At 45.6% G+C, this 19,950-nt stretch overlaps 1 protein-coding gene across 2 annotated transcripts in view; it reads right to left on the bottom strand.

The window, feature by feature from the left end:
- The window catches only part of CNGA3 (cyclic nucleotide gated channel subunit alpha 3), a 55,845-nt gene that overhangs the window by 20,178 nt on the left and 15,717 nt on the right, over positions 1 to 19,950 (bottom strand). The window contains exon 2 of one of the 2 annotated variants that reach the window (XM_017871858.1): positions 7,288 to 7,425. In XM_017871858.1, coding sequence (XP_017727347.1) covers positions 7,288 to 7,388 — 101 coding nt within the window. In that variant the 5' untranslated portion in view covers positions 7,389 to 7,425. Of the gene's footprint in view, positions 1 to 7,287; positions 7,426 to 19,950 lie in introns of those variants that run through there. The other variant, XM_017871857.1, reaches the window with a different exon arrangement.

Raw genomic sequence — 19,950 nt, 5'->3', positions numbered from 1 at the left:
CACGTGACCTGTTCCAACCTCATTAGCCTTCTTAACAAGGAGGCAAGAATTAACACCAGGGAAAAGCTTCAGTCTCTCCCCAGTGATTGATTAGAAGTCAGAGTCCTTGAATCCTGGTGGCCGGGCTGCTGCTTCTCCTACAGATTCCTCCCTGCCTTCTCCAGCAGCAGGGAGCTCACTCCCGTGTCCTGGTCTGTCTGGGCCCTCTCTTGACTGCCCCACCTGTCCACAGATTCTTCCCTCCCGCAGCCTCCCCACACTGAGGCTATGTTTTCTCTCTGGAACCACAGGGAGTCAGGTAGCTTGATCTTCTACCTTCAATGACCAGAACCTGTGCTACTTCTGGGTTTGCAGGCCAGAACCCCCAGCTCACCCAGCCGTTCCTCCTTGTGGTCAAGTCTCTTCCTTGTCATGGTCCTTCTCCCATGAGCAAGTTCCTGGGGTCTTGCTTGACTGGGCAGGGAGACTGAGGCCACCCTGCTGTGACTGGAGCCCACTCTGGGAAGACTGTTGCTTTGTGTGTTTTGGGTGGTTTTTGATGGTCACGAGCTACCATCAGCGAAAATCCAAAGCAGTCCTATAACGCAGGCTGCTGCCAGCCAGAGGACCCCGGCTTGTGCGTGTGCAACTGATTTTTTTGGAATGAAGTATTGGACCTTCCCATTGATCCGAGTCACTCGATGTGTTGGAAGCCTTGGTATGCAGAGAACACACTCACCTTTCCTTCCAACACCATTCTACTCACAAACACAATACACAAACCACATGCCATTTAGTGGCTCTTTACTGTATGCCAGCCACAGACATTTTATCATTTCATCCACACAACAACCCTGTAAGAGAGGAAATGGAAATTCAGAGAGGTTAAGCAACTTCACTGAGGTCCCACAGCCAGGTGGGACAGCCAAGATTCCAATGTTATTCCATCCCATTTCAAAACTTGCTGTCATCCACTCCATGAAGCTGCCCTATATTTTCATATATGGCACAGATGAAAATGAAATTAAAAGGATGGCTGAGGACTGAGCCCTGTGGCATGCCACTAGAGACACTGCTCTAATCCGTACAGCTGCACCATAGGCATGGCTCTTTATTTTCAAACCATCTGATTGAATTCTCCCCTTATACACATAAGAAACCCGCTCTTGTCTCATTTGTGTACATGTGAAAGACCCTGTCAGAGGCCCTGCTGCAGTCCAGAAGCTACGATTCCCTTGCCCTCTTCATATTCTGTATACTATAAAGGTGGGATGCATGTTCCAATGCACCTAGGTTGGTTGCAGGAGGAGGCAGCAGAGGTCCTTGGATTCGAGCAGATGGCATAGGGGTGGTGGTGTGGCAGCAGATAGCTGGGTGGGGGCCCTGTCAGAGCCTGTGTGCCTGGAAGATCTGGAGGCAATCCCAAGGATGGAGGTGTTCTGCTGCCACCAGCAGCTCCTCAGGGAGCTGAGCTCTAGGCACCAAGCAGTCGGCCCAGCGTTTTAGCGTAGTCTGGTTCCTGCTAATTGCATGAGGGCACATCCTGAGACCAGATTTATTTGCATTTGCGGCAAAGGAATTAGATGACATCAGAGCTGGTGCGTGGGTGAGGAGGTCACAACCCACCCAGGATTGCAAAGCAGACCTGCAACCAGCAGCAGGGAGAGCTGTTGCATGTGGACGGGATCTATGATGCCCACTCAGGGGGAGGAGGCAGAGTGGAAAGGTGTCAGGTCCTGGTTGGAGTCTCTGCTCCAGCACCTGCAGGCTGAGTATTCTGTTAACTGGTCACCGACTCTCTCTGGGCTTAAGTTTCCTGATCTTCACAAAGCAAATAAAGTGAAAGTTGGCAATTTCATGTGGATTTCAGTGACCAGAAAGGCACAACTGTCCGTGAAGAACAGGGAGAGCCTTCCATGATGCAAGTTCCAGGGACCTGATGGGGGTGCCCATTTCTTCCCTATGCCTTGCCCCGCTTCCTTTTTTTTTTGAGACGGAGTCTTGCTCTGTCGCCCAGGCTGGAGTGCAGTGGCACTCAGCTCACTCAAGCTCCGCCTCCCAGGTTCGTGCCATTCTCCTGCCTCAGCCTCCTGAGTAGCTGGAACTACAGGCGCCTGCCACCACGCCCGGCTAGTGTTTTTTTATTTTTATTTTTTGTATTTTTTAGTAGAGACGGGGTTTCACCGTGTTTGCCAGGATGGTCTCGATCTCCTGACCTCATGATCCGCCCGTCTTGGCCTCCCAAAGTGCTGGGATTACAGGCTTGAGCCACCGCGCCCGGCCACACCACTTCCTTCTCAATGCCTGAAATTCTGTTAGATCAATGTCTTTCTTTTAGCTCCAGAGCTCTACCTATATTAAATGTCTGGGGGTGTTTACATAGTAAACCTCATTAATTACTTCTCCCAGAAACTGATTTTACCAGGCAGATGGAGGGGAGGTGGGAAGAGAGGAGAGGAACTGATGTCTGAGATGACATTTGGAGTCCCCAAGGACACACAGGTACCAAAAAAAGGGAGATCCTTTGGCAACTAATGCAAGAATGGTAACTAGAATCTCCCTGGGAAATGAGAGTCTTGGGGCCAGGCTCTGTCCTGCCTGTGGCTGGTGGAAGGGCCTGGGGCAATGGCTTGACAGGACCTCAGTCTCTGTAAAATGAACAGACCAGGCCAGGACAGCCCTGGAGCTTCCCTCCCACGTGTGGGTGGCAATTCTAAGATCCCACGTGGGGACGATGCCTTCCAAGGAAGAGGCCCGCCTGACGCTGGTAGTTGTCAAGAACAAGAACAACTAGTAGAATGGAGAGAGCTGCTTTGAAAGACAACATGATTTTCACCTTATAATGCTCAAGTTCTACGTTTATTTGCACAGAGGAATTAATGTTGGTAAGGTGAAGGTTTCTTGTCACTGGGCGAGGACAGGGGCTCCCACGAGAACTGGAACCGGAAATTAACTTTGCACTTGGTGAAGCATCTGATGTTTTCCAGCAAGATGGGTTTGGGGACGTGAGAGTAAACAGAGGTGGCTTTTCAGCACAAGGATGGGGAATATGACACTTGAGTTTCCCCCTTCGCAAGCCCTGAGGAACTTGAATGATGGTAACCCTCTGCTGCTGGCCGCATGTGGTGGGGACTGAAGCCAGTGCAGTTTTAAGTCTTCGGTCCTGGAGAAGCGGGATGAAAATTGTTTTCTTCGGTGGTAATTGCTTTGAGCTCCGCTCAGGGAGTAACACAAGAAGAGCACTCTTCTGTCAGACACAAACCCCTATGCCCCAAAGCTCATTCGAAACAGCTACACCAGGAGACGGATCCAGGATTTAAGGTGCCCTCAGTCCTAGCTGCAGTTCTTTGTAGCAGAGAATAGCCTGCTTCTATTGCCTTATCCTCACAGATATGCCAGACAGCTCTTAAATAATTGAGCCAACTAAAAAGAGCTAAGTAGAAAAGAAAACTCAAACTTATTTTGGTGTTTTCAAGGTGTAAACTGTTTTCATTCAAATGAAGTGTTTTCATTCTTCCTTATGACGTTCCACTATAAAATAATTCCAATAACTTAAAACTGGGCCTCCAATTCGATGAAAAGACCTTGGGGCAGGGAAGTCTCAAAGGACAGAGACTTGGTTGTGCCTTCCTCTTGGGGGCAGTCAGCGAGGGGCCACACCCACACGCAGGTTCCCAGTGCAGACTTCTTGATATCACTGAAGATAAAGAGTGATTAACATTCGTGTACCCCAGTTCTCAATCATTTATCTCAAAAGCTTTCCAAAAGGACTGGAATTTCAAGACAAAGAGGGGTGGCTTGTCCAAACACCATTTCTCTCCACTCCAAAATACTGATTTGAAACTTAAAACTTTTTACGTGGTAGGTGCCGGAGTCCTTTGTTCAAATCGGGTAGATAGACAGGTGCGGGGCTGGGCTGGGAAGCCGGAGAGGGGCTGGGCCCAGCCTCCATCCCTGAGGCCACTGTACCCCATCCTGAGCACACACTGTCATTCCTTTGTGATTCCATGGAACATTCTGAAAATTTGTGGCTGGTTAAAGCCACTCTTGCCTCTGTAAGATAAAGCATAGCTCTCTCATAAAGGAAGCGCTCTTTCTGTCTCTCATTTTGAAATCTCGGTGGTGTTTCCATGGGATACTGTATTAATCTGTCAATTTACCATGTGAAGGGTAGGACCGAGGCCTGAGTGGAGCTCAGTAAGCCTCAGCTGGTGGTCAGGCTGAGATAGCAGGGCTTGGACACAGGTAGGAAATGGGGCTATCTGAGGTCAAGGAGAAGAGACCAGAGAAGGCCCACAGGAAGAAGTAATCATTTCCAAGACTGGGAGTGAGAGTCAATGGGCACTCAACCACACGGCAGGGGCCGTGCCGGGACCTCTGCATTCACCTCTGCTGTAACCTCACCACAGCCCTAGGAGGCAACACTAGTACCGATTCATATTACAGATGAGAAAACTGAGGCTTGGAGCCATTGAGCAACTTTTCGTAGCAGGTCAGTTGCGGAGCCAGTGTTCAAACCCAGGCAGTCTGACCCAAAACCTGTGCTGTTAAACCATCATTCTGGTCACAGAAAGTGCAAAGGAAGGAGAAGGGAGGACCTTTTCTCACCCATGCAGACGACAAATAGCATTGTCGAAGGGCATCAGTTCAGAGCCCCTGACCGTGTGGCTGATCCCTAGAGCATGCTCTGACCCTTGTCAGCGTGCATTCCAGAGTGAGCCTGCAGGGAGTCTGCTAGAAGCCAGAGGCCGGTGACTGGTATTAGCGTGGCTTAACAAGCTAGCAATTCATTTAGCAAATGGTCGTCTTCTAAGAGGCCTTGCAAGCCCTCTTGAACAGGTCACAGGTCAAGCTGGGCTGGCTTGGAGGTCACTGGCCAAAGCAGAGCCAGGGTGAGTCAGCAGGACCGCAGTGCTGTCAAGTCAAGCAGACATTGTGGGCAGGAGCCGCAGCAGCCTACAGACCAGGCCTGCCTTCTCCTGGGTGCCTACTCCAGTGAATATCTCACTGGAAGGAGCCGGACTGAGATCCCATTACTGCCTTCTCTGCCTTAGGGAATCTGGAAGCTCTGTGAGATGCTTGGGTCATGCCCCACTCCAGGCAAGTGGGGTGCAAAGAGGAAAAGTTCCATTCTGCTTCAAAATCTTCCTGATCCTGACAGCCTCTGGTCCTTCTCCCAAGGTCTTGGGCCCAGGATCCTGTGCCCCATCCTTGGGCTCCTTCTCCCTGATGCCCTCTTTTGATACTCTTTGAAGCCCTCTTCAAGGGACTCTATTAGCTCACACATGGGAAATAAACTATTAAAACATACAAATGTTTCAAGAGTGAATACAGGCCGGGCGCGGTGGCTCAAGCCTGTAATCCCAGCACTTTGGGAGGCCGAGACGGGCGGATCACGAGGTCAGGAGATCGAGACCATCCTGGCTAACACGGTGAAACCCCGTCTCTACTAAAAAAATACAAAACCTGGCCGGGCGAGGTGGCAGGCGCCTGTAGTCCCAGCTACTCGGGAGGCTGAGGCAGGAGAATGGCGTGAACCCGGGAGGTGGAGCTTGCAGTGAGCTGAGATCCGGCCACTGCACTCCAGCCTGGGCGGCAGAGCGAGACTCCGTCTCAAAAAAAAAAAAAAGGAAAAAAAAAAAAAGAGTGAATACAGTCCTGATAGCGTTCTTTGTTCTTTGAAATGAGGAGCAATGCCTTAATTTAGAGGACTCAGTCTCCGGTGGTGGGACACAGGCATTGACAAAGGGCCAGTTAGGATAAAGGTATTTGAGTAGGATGGAATTTTCTGAGGCTTCTGAAGCAATAGGACACTTCCTGGGGCCCCAGCACCGAGTCAAAATGGTTGGAGGAAATAAATATCTGTTGGGATGCTCTGGGATCTTCCTTCCTTTGCCGAAATCTCAGAAGGTGGGGTTCAAGGGCTGTCTGGGTTTGCATAATGGGGACTCAATCTCTTTGAAAATGATTGACCATCACTTATTAGCAGAGTTTGCTGCGGAGCTGGGACCAAGAACATAGATAGAGAAAAAACCAAATGTGTATTTGGGAGAGGAAGTGATGAACACAAATGAATGAGAAGAAATGAGGCACGAGAGCCCAGTGCTGGGAGGTGGGGACTGAGGGATGTTACTGCATTTTGGGGCCATCAGACAGTGTGCATTTCAGCTCCGTAATTTTCAATTCTATATATGTAGGGTGAAAGTAACAGAAATGTTGGAAAGAAAGCTACTCATGGTTCAACTCAATCATCTCATTGAGAATTTAAGAAACATGGCTGGGTGCGGTGGCTCACACCTGTAATCCCAGCACTTTGGGAGGCTGAGGCAGGTGGATCACCTGAGGTCAGGAGTTCGAGACCAGCCTGGCCAATAGGGCGAAACCCCATCTCTACTAAAAATACAAAAATTAGCAGGGTGTGGTGGCGGGCGCCCATAATCTCAGCTACTAGGGAGGCTAAGGCAGGAGAATCTCTTGAACCCAGTGAGCTGAGATTACACTACTGCACTGCAGTCTGGGTGACAGGGTGGGACTCTGTCTCAAAAAACAAAAACGAAAAAACTAAAAACAAAGAAACATAAGGGTTTAGGTCCATGCACACTAAATAGGTCCCTTCTGATGTCCTCACTGTTATACCAGGAGCTTGGAAAAAATGCTGTTCCATTCTGCAGGTGAAGAAATTGAAGCATAGGGAGGTTAAGTGCATTTTCCCAGGTCTGCTAGGAAGTTAGGAATAGGGCTCGAAGTAGAGCTCAAGGCTCCAGATTTCCATTTCCTACCTGTGTCAGGATGTCGTTGGTGGGGCTGATGGCTTGGCTGACAAGGCACTACCCACTCCCTATACAGGCCCTGGGCATGGCCTGCCTCCAGACCCTCCCCTGGAAGCGAGGGCAGGGCATCGGATTCATGCTACATCCTTGGTGCCCAGCTCAGGCTGCAAACCCAGTTCAGTGGCTGGTGCACAGCAAGAGTCCAACGCATTTTTTATGACTACATGGGAGAGTGTGTCAGTTTGAGGAAGTTCTTACAGTAAAATTTAGTCTGCTGCATTTGAATCTTCATTTTCTTATCTTATAGCAATTAAGTGACTATGTAAGCCTGCTTTTCCACATGTCTAAAACAATAATACAGACTAGTTTCTGGGGGTTGTGAGGATTAAGTGAGATGAAAAATGAAGTTGGCAGTGCTGTGAATACCTCCTCTGCCCTCCGACCTGTGGTTGGCCAACGTGAAGGCGTCCTTCCCCCATAGTCTAGATCCGCTGTGGAAATGACCAGGGTCAGGCATAAAACGAAAAGCCCATCTTACCTACTGAGGCCATTTTCAGCACGATCGAGATCTCGGTCAGAGGGCTTTACTCTGAGGTGGGTCCTGGAGGAGTGGGAGTATTGGGTGTTGATCTTGGCCATCTTCTTGGTTTGTCACATTTAGCCCCCCAGATGATTGCTGAAATGTGAACACAAAACAGATACGTCATCAGGACAGGAAAGTAACTGCAAACCCAGCTCATCACGGACAAGGGCTACCGCACGCGGCCCCCCTGCAAGCCCTGGCAGGCACGCCCTCTGCTGTCTCTTGTAGATCCTGCAGCAGTGAGTTTTAGTTGGACATCTCTGGGCTCTTCTTTCTAGCCTGAGGCACAAAGTCTTTTTTTTTTTTTGAGATGGAGTCTCGCTCTGTTGCCCAGGCTGGAGTGCAGTGGTGCCATCTCGTTTCACTGCAAGCTCCGCCTCCCGGGTTCACACCACTCTCCTGCCTTAGTCTCCCCGAGTAGCGCCTGCCACCGCGCCCAGCTAGTTTTTTGTATTTTTTTAGTAGAGACGGGGTTTCACCGTGTTGGCCAGGATGGTCTCGATCTCCTGACCTCGTGATCCGCCCGTCTTGGCCTCCCAAAGTGCTGGGATTACAGGCTTGAGCCACCGCGCCCGGCCTATTTGTTATGTTATGTTACCATGCTGCAGAGCTGCTCAGAGTTAAGTGCTGAACGAGCAAATGAATAAATAAATGAATGACCAAGTGGGTATGTGATATAAGGAAGGTGAAGCCCTCATGATTCTCTGAGATGATGCAATGTCCCTCTTGACCCTGGTTTTCTTGTTTTCTTTTCTTTTCTTTCTTTTTTTTTTTTTGAGACGGAGTCTCGCTCTGTCGCCCAGGCTGGAGCGCAGTGGCCGGATCTCAGCTCACTGCAAGCTCCGCCTCCCGGGTTCACGCCATTCTCCTGCCTCAGCCTCCCAAGTAGCTGGGACTACAGGCGCCCGCCACCTCGCCCGGCTAGTTTTTTGTATTTTTTTTAGTAGAGACGGGGTTTCACCGTGTTAGCCAGGATGGTCTCGATCTCCTGACCTCGTGATCCGCCCGTCTCGGCCTCCCAAAGTGCTGGGATTACAGGCTTGAGCCACCGCGCCCGGCCTTGTTTTCTTATTTTTATCTTATAATTTGGCAGGTGTTTCCACGGCTCCCTCAAATCTTGCTTTAAGACAACACGTAAAGAAAGGACCATACGTGACGTTCAGAAAACCTTTGTAATATAATGCTAAATCCAATATCACTTCATTTCATTAATCCTCACAATAACTTTGTGAGGTACTTATTATTTTTATTCCCATTTAACGATGAATAAACTGAGCCTCAGAGGTGTTAAGTAGCTTGTCCAATGAAAGATAGATCCCACCTGTCAATGTGGCACAATCCTTGTGAAATCGCCTTGAAAAATTGTAACTAAGGAAATTATGGCAGTGAAAGACATCAGACCTAACCAATTTCATCTTGCTTCTAACCTCTAAATTGTCCTTATTCATTCCTGGGTGTAGGCCAAACTAGCCTTGGGAAGGAATTTAATTTATAATTTAAATTAAAGCCCTTTCCCAAAGCTAAACTGTTTTTGTAAAACAAATGAAAGCCCACCAGCTAAAACAAATGAAAGCCCACCAGCCACCAAGTTAGAATGAGAGGGGCTGGAATTCTAAATATTATCAGCCATTATTCCAGAGGTCATAAGATTCGCAACTTCCCCAGTTACTGTTAAAGGCAACATCTCTATTGTGAACCTAAGATCGGCCTTTTGAGATGTCTTTTCAGGTTTTCACGTTTCTAACAATGGGTGGCCACACCTTGCCCTACCAACCAGTTCTGTGGCCCCCACCCAGTAACTGACTCGGCAGAAGAGAACAGCATCAACTCCCTATGATTTCATCCCTGAGCCAGCCAATCAGCACTTCTGATTCACTGGCCCCCTACCCACCAAATTATCCTTAAAACCCTGATCCTTGAGTTTTGGGGAGACTGATTTGAGTAATAATAAAACTCTGGTCTCCCGCACAGACCACTCTGTGTGAATTACTTTTTCTCTATTGCAATTCCCCTGTCTTGGTAAGTTGGTTCTGACTAGGCAGTGGGGAAGGTAAACCCCTTGGGCAGTTACACTTGTGCCAGAAATCAGGCCATCAACATTTCCTCTTTGGCAAACATTGGAAGGTGCCTCTGGATTGAAAAGAAAGCCTACGTGAGAGCAGGGCTGGTGTGATTGGCCATTTCCATGATTTCTGGACAAGTCTTTCTGGAAGATGCATTTCTGGAGGATAGTTTCTCTAAAATAGATTAGCACAGGCTCTCTTGAGCAGCCACGTGGTTTAAGTGTGTCAGATGTCAGTAGAGACCACTCCAGAGAAGGATGGCAATTTCTAGAAATAGCCCAGGGACTCACTCCAGGACTCAATTAATTCCATATCCAAAGGAAGGTCAGAGACAGGAGCCACGGGGGTGGCCACGCACATCTGGCCAACCCTCTGTCAGTTACGAAAGGGCAGCCATGGGCTCAGCAGGGTCCCGACTTGTCTCTGATGTTTGAAAGTTTAAGTCTATGAGTTTAAATTTTCTAGTTTTCCCAACAGATCAAACATTGTTTTGATTTTAAATACTTCATTCATTTATGTAACAAGGAGTGAGTTTCTGGCTGATCACAGGAGCTATAAAGAGAAATAGAATGAAGCCTGTTCTCAAGGATCTGACAGTGTGGTGGGGCAGGTGCTACAACAGGCTTTGCAGGTTGTGCCAGGAGCTTGGGCCTTACCCTACCAAGCCCAGTAGGAATGTGGTCAGATGTGTACAGGCCACTCTGGCTAGACCAGGGAGGATGTATTCAGGCAATATGACTGACTGTGAGGTGAGCAGCTAAAAAGTTGTCACAGTTTCTTAGGGCAGTGAGAACAGCTGCCTAAACTAGCTTTGTGGTGGTGATAGCAAGTGGGTAGAATTGCCAGGACATGGCAATTTAGGTATAAGGGGTGGGGAGGAAGAGGTGCTGAACACGGTGTCCAAACAGCTGGCTTGATGGGAGGTGCTGCCTGCCCACTGAGGCAGGGAAATAGGAGAGAAGCAGGTTAGAGAAAGAGAATGATTCCAGTTTGAGGTGCCTGCAAAACTTTAGGACCAACATATGAAATTGTACTCTTCCATTAAAAGCAATAAATCCAGGGAGGGACCAAGGTGGCTGACCAGAAACAGCCGAGGTCAGAGGTTCTCACCAAGGAGAATGAAAATGGTGAGTGAATCCTGCACTAGCAACTGAGGTGTCCAGGTGACTAGGCAGCCCCACGGAGAGTGAGAAAAGCAGGGTGGGGCGTCTGCTCACCTGGGAGCGGCACGGGGCAAGCGGACCTCTGATTCTCAGCCAAAAGAGGCAGTGAGTGATTGTGCTGCCCTAACTGGGAAACCTCGCTTTCTCCATGGATCTGTGCTATCCACAGATCAGGCGATTCCCTCGTGAGCCCCACACCACCAGGGCCTTGGGTCCCAGGCACAGAGCTGTGCAGATTCTTGGCGGCCACTACAATGGAGACAGCCTAAGATTACAGAGCCCCTGCGGGGAGGGGTGGCCACCATCACTGGAGCTCCAGTCTGCCATTTTCCCCTGCTGGTGTCGTGGAGACTGGGCAGTTTGGACCCAGGAGGAATTCCCCACAGCACACCACAGTGGCTGTGGCAGACTGTGGCCAGACTGCCTCTTTAGGCTAAACCAAGACCCATCCCACCTCACCAGGCAGGGCCTCCCTGCTGGAATTTCAGCAACTCCAGCCAGGGGCTGGATGTCCCTGGGTTGGAGCCCCTCGGGAGGAAGGGCAGTTGTGGTATCCACAGAATAGTGGACTTAGTCTCTCCCCTGGCTGGCTCTGAGGAATCAGCGCTGTCTGCATGAGTGGGATCCCCCACAAGTGCAGGGCACGCCCTCTGCTAAGAGTCAGCCAGAGTGCTTTGTTAAGTGGGTCCCTGATCCTGTGCTTCCTGACTGGGTGAGACCCCTCAACAGGGCTCAGCAGAAACCTTATACGGTCACATTCTTGCTGGCATCAGGTCAGTGCCTCTTTGAGAGGGAGCTCCCAGATGAAGGAGCGGGCAGCCGTCTTTGCTGTTCTACAGCTTCCACTGTTCGTAACACCTCCACGGGCAGGAGGGACCCAGGTGAACAGGGTCTGGATTGGACCCCCAGGAAACTGCAGCAGCCCTACAGAAGAGGGCCTAACTGTTAAAAGAAAAATAAACAGAGCAACAACAGCAACAGCATCAACTAAAAAGTTCTCACAAAAATCCCATCCAAATGTCAGCAGCCTCAAAGACCAAAACAAGATAAACCCATGAAGATGAGAAAGGATCAGCCAAAAAATGCTGAAAACTCAAAAAACCAGAGTGCCTCTTCTCCTCCAAATGATCACAACATGTCTACAGCAAGGGCACAGAACCGGGCTGAGGCTGAGATGGATGAACTGACAGAAGTAGGCTTCAGAAAGTGGGTAATAACAAACTTCACTGAGCTAAAGGAGCACGTTTTAACCTGATGCAAAGAAGCTAAGAACCATGATAAAACATTACAGGAGCTCTTAACCAGAATAACCAGTTGAGAGAGGAACATAAATGACCTGATGCTGCTGAAAAACACAACACGAGAACTTCACAAGTATCCATAGCCAAATAGACCAAGCAGAGGAAAGAATTTCAGAGCTTGAAGGCTATCTTGCTGAAATAAGACAGGCAGACAAGATTAGAGGAAATAAAAGGGAAAAAGAGTAAACAAAACCTCTGAGAACTATAGGATTATGTAAAAAGACTGAACCTATGACTGATTGGGGTACCTGAAAGAGATGGGTAGAATGGAACCAAGTCAGAAAACACCCTTCAGGATATCATCCAGGAGAAACTCCCCAACCTAACAAGATAGGCCAACATTCAAATTCAGGAAATCCAGAGAACTCCAATAAGGAACTCCATGAGAAGATCAACCCCAAGATACATAATCATCAGATTCTCCAAGGTCGAAATGAAGGAAAAAATGTTAAGGGCAGGGATTACAGGCATGCGCCACCACGCCCAGCTAATTTTGTATTTTAGTAGAGACAGGGTTTCACCATGTTGGCCAGGCTGGTCTCGAACTCCTAACTTCAAGTGATCTGCCTGCCTTAGCCTCCCAAAGTGTTGGGATTATAGGAGTGAGCCATCAGACCTCAGTAGGCTGAGGCAGGAGAGTCGCTTGAACCTGGGAGGTGGAGATTGCAGTAAACTGAGATTGCACCACTGCACTCCAGCCTAGGTGACAGAGCAGGACTCTGTCTAAAAAAAAAAATGTTAAGGGCAGCCAGAGAGAAAGGTCAGGTCACCTACAAAGGAAAGCCCATCAGACTAACAGTGGACCTCTCAGCAGAAACCCTACAAGCCAGAAGAGATTGGGGCCAATGCTCTTAATATTTTAAAGAAAAGAATTTGCAACCCAGAATTTCCTATCTGGCCAAACTAAACTTCATAAGCAAAGGAGAAATAAAATCCTTTTCAGACAAGTAAATGGCTGAGGGGATTCATCAGCACCAGGCCTTGCAGGAGCTCCTGAAGGAAACACTAACTATGGAAAGGAAAACTATTATTAGCCACAACAAAATACACTGAAATACAAAGACCAACGACATTAGGAAGCAACTACCTCAATAAGCCTGCAAAATAACCAGCTGACATCATGATGACAGGATCAAATTCATACATAACTATATTAACCTTAAATGTAAATGGGCTAAATGTCCCCATTAAAAGACACAGAATGGCAAGGTTGATAAAGAGTCAAGACCTATCAGTGTGCTGTATTCAAGAAACCCATCTCAGGTGCAAAGACACAAATGGGCTCAAAATAAAGGGGTGGAAGAAAATTCACGAAGCAAATGGAAAGGAGAAAAAAGCATGGGTTGCAATCCTAGTATCTGATAAAACAGACTTTATTTATTTATTTATTTATTTATTTTGAGATGGAGTCTTGCTCTGTTGCCCAGGCTGGAATGCAGTGGTGTGATCTTGGGTCACTGCAACCTCTACCTCCTGGGTTCAAGTGATTCTCCTGCCTCAGTCTCCCTAGAAGCTGGGATAACACGCCCACCTTGCCCTTCCAAAGTGCTGGCATTACAGGCATGAGCCACCACAACCAGCCTGACAAAACAAACTTTAAAGCAACAAAGATAAAAAAGACAAAAAAGGGCATTACATAATGGTAAAAGTATCAATTCAACATGAAGAGCTAACTATTTTAAATATATATGCACTCAATACAGGAGCACCTAGATTCATAAAACAAGTTCTTAGATACCTATAAAGAGACGTAGACTCCCACACAATAACAGTGGGAGACTTTAACACCCCACTGTCAATATTAGACAGATCATTGAGACAGAACATCAACAAGGATATTCAGGACTTGAACTCAGCTCTGAATCAAGACCTGATAGATATCTACAGAACTCTCCACCCCAAAACAACAGAATGTACATTCTTATCAGTGCCACATGGCACTTACTCTAAAATCGATCACATAATTGGAAGCAAAACATTCCTCAGCAGATGCAAAAGGACTGAAATAATAACAAACAGTCTCTCAGACCACAGCGCAATCAAATTAGAACTCAAGATTAAGAAACTCAAAACCACAGAACTACATGAAAATTGAAAACCTGCTCCTGAATGACTCCTGGGTAAATAATGAAATTAAGCCAGAAATCAAGAAGTTCTTTGAAACCAATGAGAACAAAGAGAAAACATACCAGAATCACTGGGACCCAGCTAAAGCAGTGTTAAGAGGGAAATTTATATCATTAAATGCCCACATCAAAAGCTAGAAAGATCTCAAATGGACACCCTAACATCACAACTAAAAGAACCAAGAGCAAACCCCAAAGCTAGCAAAAGACAAGAAATAACCACGATCAGAGTGGAATTGAAGGAGATAGAGACACACAAAAAAAAAAACCTTCAGAAAATCAGTGAATCCAGAAGCTGGTTTTTTGAAAAAATTAGTGAAGTAGATAGATCACTAGCTAGACTAATAAAGAAGAAAAGAGAGAAGAATCAAATAGACACAATAAAAAATGATAAAGGGGATATCACCACTAACCCCACAGAAATACAAACAACCATCAGAGAATACTATAAACACCTCTATGCAAATCAATTAGAAAATCTAGAAGAGGCCGGGCGCGGTGGCTCAAACCTGTAATCCCAGCACTTTGGGAGGCCAAGATGGGCGGATNGATTATGTAAAAAGACTGAACCTATGACTGATTGGGGTACCTGAAAGAGATGGGTAGAATGGAACCAAGTCAGAAAACACCCTTCAGGATATCATCCAGGAGAAACTCCCCAACCTAACAAGATAGGCCAACATTCAAATTCAGGAAATCCAGAGAACTCCAATAAGGAACTCCATGAGAAGATCAACCCCAAGATACATAATCATCAGATTCTCCAAGGTCGAAATGAAGGAAAAAATGTTAAGGGCAGGGATTACAGGCATGCGCCACCACGCCCAGCTAATTTTTGTATTTTTAGTAGAGACAGGGTTTCACCATGTTGGCCAGGCTGGTCTCGAACTCCTGACTTCAAGTGATCTGCCTGCCTTAGCCTCCCAAAGTGTTGGGATTATAGGAGTGAGCCATCAGACCTCAGTAGGCTGAGGCAGGAGAGTCGCTTGAACCTGGGAGGTGGAGATTGCAGTAAACTGAGATTGCACCACTGCACTCCAGCCTAGGTGACAGAGCAGGACTCTGTCTAAAAAAAAAAAATGTTAAGGGCAGCCAGAGAGAAAGGTCAGGTCACCTACAAAGGAAAGCCCATCAGACTAACAGTGGACCTCTCAGCAGAAACCCTACAAGCCAGAAGAGATTGGGGGCCAATGCTCTTAATATTTTTAAAGAAAAGAATTTGCAACCCAGAATTTCCTATCTGGCCAAACTAAACTTCATAAGCAAAGGAGAAATAAAATCCTTTTCAGACAAGTAAATGGCTGAGGGGATTCATCAGCACCAGGCCTTGCAGGAGCTCCTGAAGGAAACACTAACTATGGAAAGGAAAAACTATTATTAGCCACAACAAAAATACACTGAAATACAAAGACCAACGACATTAGGAAGCAACTACCTCAATAAGCCTGCAAAATAACCAGCTGACATCATGATGACAGGATCAAATTCATACATAACTATATTAACCTTAAATGTAAATGGGCTAAATGTCCCCATTAAAAGACACAGAATGGCAAGGTTGATAAAGAGTCAAGACCTATCAGTGTGCTGTATTCAAGAAACCCATCTCAGGTGCAAAGACACAAATGGGCTCAAAATAAAGGGGTGGAAGAAAATTCACGAAGCAAATGGAAAGGAGAAAAAAGCATGGGTTGCAATCCTAGTATCTGATAAAACAGACTTTATTTATTTATTTATTTATTTATTTTTGAGATGGAGTCTTGCTCTGTTGCCCAGGCTGGAATGCAGTGGTGTGATCTTGGGTCACTGCAACCTCTACCTCCTGGGTTCAAGTGATTCTCCTGCCTCAGTCTCCCTAGAAGCTGGGATAACACGCCCACCTTGCCCTTCCAAAGTGCTGGCATTACAGGCATGAGCCACCACAACCAGCCTGACAAAACAAACTTTAAAGCAACAAAGATAAAAAAGACAAAAAAGGGCATTACATAATGGTAAAAGTATCAATTCAACATGAAGAGCTAACTATTTTAAATATATATGCACTCAATACAGGAGCACCTAGATTCATAAAACAAGTTCTTAGATACCTATAAAGAGACGTAGACTCCCACACAATAACAGTGGGAGACTTTAACACCCCACTGTCAATATTAGACAGATCATTGAGACAGAACATCAACAAGGATATTCAGGACTTGAACTCAGCTCTGAATCAAGACCTGATAGATATCTACAGAACTCTCCACCCCAAAACAACAGAATGTACATTCTTATCAGTGCCACATGGCACTTACTCTAAAATCGATCACATAATTGGAAGCAAAACATTCCTCAGCAGATGCAAAAGGACTGAAATAATAACAAACAGTCTCTCAGACCACAGCGCAATCAAATTAGAACTCAAGATTAAGAAACTCAAAACCACAGAACTACATGAAAATTGAAAAACCTGCTCCTGAATGACTCCTGGGTAAATAATGAAATTAAGCCAGAAATCAAGAAGTTCTTTGAAACCAATGAGAACAAAGAGAAAACATACCAGAATCACTGGGACCCAGCTAAAGCAGTGTTAAGAGGGAAATTTATATCATTAAATGCCCACATCAAAAAGCTAGAAAGATCTCAAATGGACACCCTAACATCACAACTAAAAGAACCAAGAGCAAACCCCAAAGCTAGCAAAAGACAAGAAATAACCACGATCAGAGTGGAATTGAAGGAGATAGAGACACACAAAAAAAAAAACCTTCAGAAAAATCAGTGAATCCAGAAGCTGGTTTTTTGAAAAAATTAGTGAAGTAGATAGATCACTAGCTAGACTAATAAAGAAGAAAAGAGAGAAGAATCAAATAGACACAATAAAAAATGATAAAGGGGATATCACCACTAACCCCACAGAAATACAAACAACCATCAGAGAATACTATAAACACCTCTATGCAAATCAATTAGAAAATCTAGAAGAGGCCGGGCGCGGTGGCTCAAACCTGTAATCCCAGCACTTTGGGAGGCCAAGATGGGCGGATCACAAGGTCAGGAGACCGAGACCATCCTGGCTAACACGGTGAAACCCCGTCTCTACTAAAAAATACAAAAAACTAGCTGGGCGAGGTGGCGGGCGCCTGTAGTCCCAGCTACTCGGGAGGCTGAGACAGGAGAATGGCGTAAACCCGGGGGGCGGAGCTTGCAGTGAGCTGAGATCTGGCCACTGCACTCCAGCCTGGGTGACAGAGCAAGACTCCGTCTCAAAAAAAAGAAGAAAAAAAGAAAATCTAGAAGAAATGGATAAATTCCTGGACACATATACCCTCCCAAGACTGAACCAGAAAGAAGTTGAATCCCTAAATAGACTAATAACAGGTTCTGAAATTGAAGTGGTAATAAATAGCCTACCAACCAAAAAAAGCCCAGGACCAGATGGATTTACAGCTGAATTCTACACAGATACAAAGAGGAGCTGGTACCATTTCTTCTGAAACTATTCCAAGCAATTTAAAAGGAAGGACTCCTCCCTAACTCATTTTATGAGGCCAGCGTCATCCTGATACCAAAACCTGACAGAGATACAACAACAACATCTAAATTTTAGGTCAATATCCCTGATAAACATCGATGCAAAAATCCTCAATAAAATACTGGCAAACTGAATCCAGCAGCATATCAAACAGCTTGTTCATCGCAATTAAGTCAACTTTATTCCTGGGATGCAAGCCTGGTTCAACATATGCAAATCAATAAATGTAATTAATCACATAAACAGAACTAAAGACAAAAACCACATGATTGTCTCAATAGATGCAGAAAAGGCCTTCAACAAAATTCAACATCCCTTCCTATTAAAAACTCTCAATAAACTAGGTATTGATGGAACACACCTCAAAATAATAAAAGTCATTTATGACAAACCCACATCCAATATCATCCTGAATGGGCAAAAACTGGAAGCATTCCCCTTGAAAACTGGCACAAGATAAGGATGCTTTCTAGATCCTATATCTAGAAAACCCCAACATCTCAGTCCAAAAGCTTCCTAAGCTGATAAGCAACTTCAGCAAAGTGTTGGGATACAAAAATCACAACCATTCCTATACACCAACAATAGACAAGCAAAGAGCTAAATAATGAATGAATTCCTGCTCAAAATTGCTACAAAGAGAGTCAGATACTTAGGAATATAGCTAATAAGGCAAGTGAAGGATGTCTTCAAGGAGAACTACAAACCACTGCTCAAAGAAATCAGAGAGGACACAAACAAATGGAAAAACATTCCATGCTCATGGATTGAAAAAAATCGTTATCATGAAAATGGCCATACTTCCCAAAGTAATTTATAGATTCAATGCTATTCCCATTAAACTACCACTGACATTCTTCACAGAATTAGAAAAAACTACTTTAAAATTCATATGGAAACAAAAAAGAGCTTGTATAGTCAAGACAATCCTAAGCAAAAAGAACAAAGCTGGAGGCATCATGGTACCCAGCTTCAAACTATGCTACAGGACTATAGTAACCAAAACAGCATGGCACCAATACAAAAATAGATATATAGACCAATGGAACAGAATAGAGAACTCAGAAATAAGACCACACATCTACAACCATCTGATCTTTAACAAATCTGACCAAAGCAAGTAATGGGGAAAGGATTCCCTAGTTAATAAATGGTGCTGGGAGAACTGGCTAGCCATATGCAGAAAATTGAAACTGGACCCCTTCCTCACATCTTTTACAAAAATTAACTCAAGATGGATTAGAGAGTTAAATGTAGAACCCAAAACCGTAAAAACCCTAGAAGAAAATCTAGGCAATACCATTCAAGACAGGCATGGGCAAAGACTTCATGATGAAAATGTCAAAAGCAATTGCAACAGAAGCAAAAATTGACAAATGGGATCTAATTAATTTAAGTTGCTTCTGCACAGCAAAAGAAACTATCATCAGAGTGAACAGACAACCTACAGAATGGGAGAAAATTTTTGCAATCTATCCATCTGACCAAGGTCTAACATCCAGCATCTATAGGAAACTTAAACAAATTTACAAGAAAAAAAAACAACCCCATTAAAAAGTGGGCAGGCTGGGCATGGTGGTTCACATTTGTAATCCCAGTACTTTGGGAGGCCAAGGCAGGCAGATCATCTGAGGTCAGGAGTTCAAGACCAGCCTGACCAATATGGTGAAACCCTGTCTCTACTAAAAATATAAAAAATTATCTGGGCATGGTAGCAGGCACCTGTAATCCCAGCTACTCAGGAGGCTGAGGTAGGAGAATCTCTTGAACCCAGGAGGCAGAGGTTGCAGTGAGCCGAGATTGTGCTATTGCACTCCAGCCTGGGCAACAAGAGTGAAACTGCCTGCAAAAAAAAAAAGAAAAGAAAAAAGTGAGCAAAGAACATGAAAACACACTTCTCAAAAGAAGACATTTATGTGGCTAACAAAAATATGAAAAAAAGCTCAACATCACTGATCATTAGAGAAATGCAAATCAAAACCACAATGACATACCATCTCATGCCAGTCAGAATGGTGATTATTAAAAAGTCAGATGCTTGTGGGGCTGTGGAGAAACAGGAACGCTTTTACACTGTTGGTGGGAGCGTAAGTTAGTTCAACCATTGTGGAAGACAGCGTGGCGATTCCTCAAAGACCCAGAACCAGAAATACCATTTGACCCAGTAATCCCATTACTGGTTATATACTCAAAGGAATATAAATTATTCTATTATAAAGATACATGCATGCATATGTTCGTTGCAGCACTATTCACAATAGCAAAGACATGGAATCAACCTAAATGCCCATCAATGATAGACTGGATAAAGAAAATGTGGTACATATACACCATGGAACACTAAGCAGCCATAAAAAGAAATGAGATCATGTCCTTTGCAGGGACATGGATGGAGCAGGAGGCCATTATCCTCAGCAAACCAACTCGGGAACAGAAAACCAAACACTGCAT

This window comes from Rhinopithecus bieti, unplaced genomic scaffold, assembly GCF_001698545.2.
Source record: "Rhinopithecus bieti isolate Rb0 unplaced genomic scaffold, ASM169854v2 scaffold_6935, whole genome shotgun sequence".
Lineage (NCBI taxonomy): Eukaryota > Metazoa > Chordata > Mammalia > Primates > Cercopithecidae > Rhinopithecus > Rhinopithecus bieti.
The sequence above is the reverse complement of the archived record's forward strand: the minus strand, read 5'-3'. Positions and strand labels throughout refer to the sequence as shown.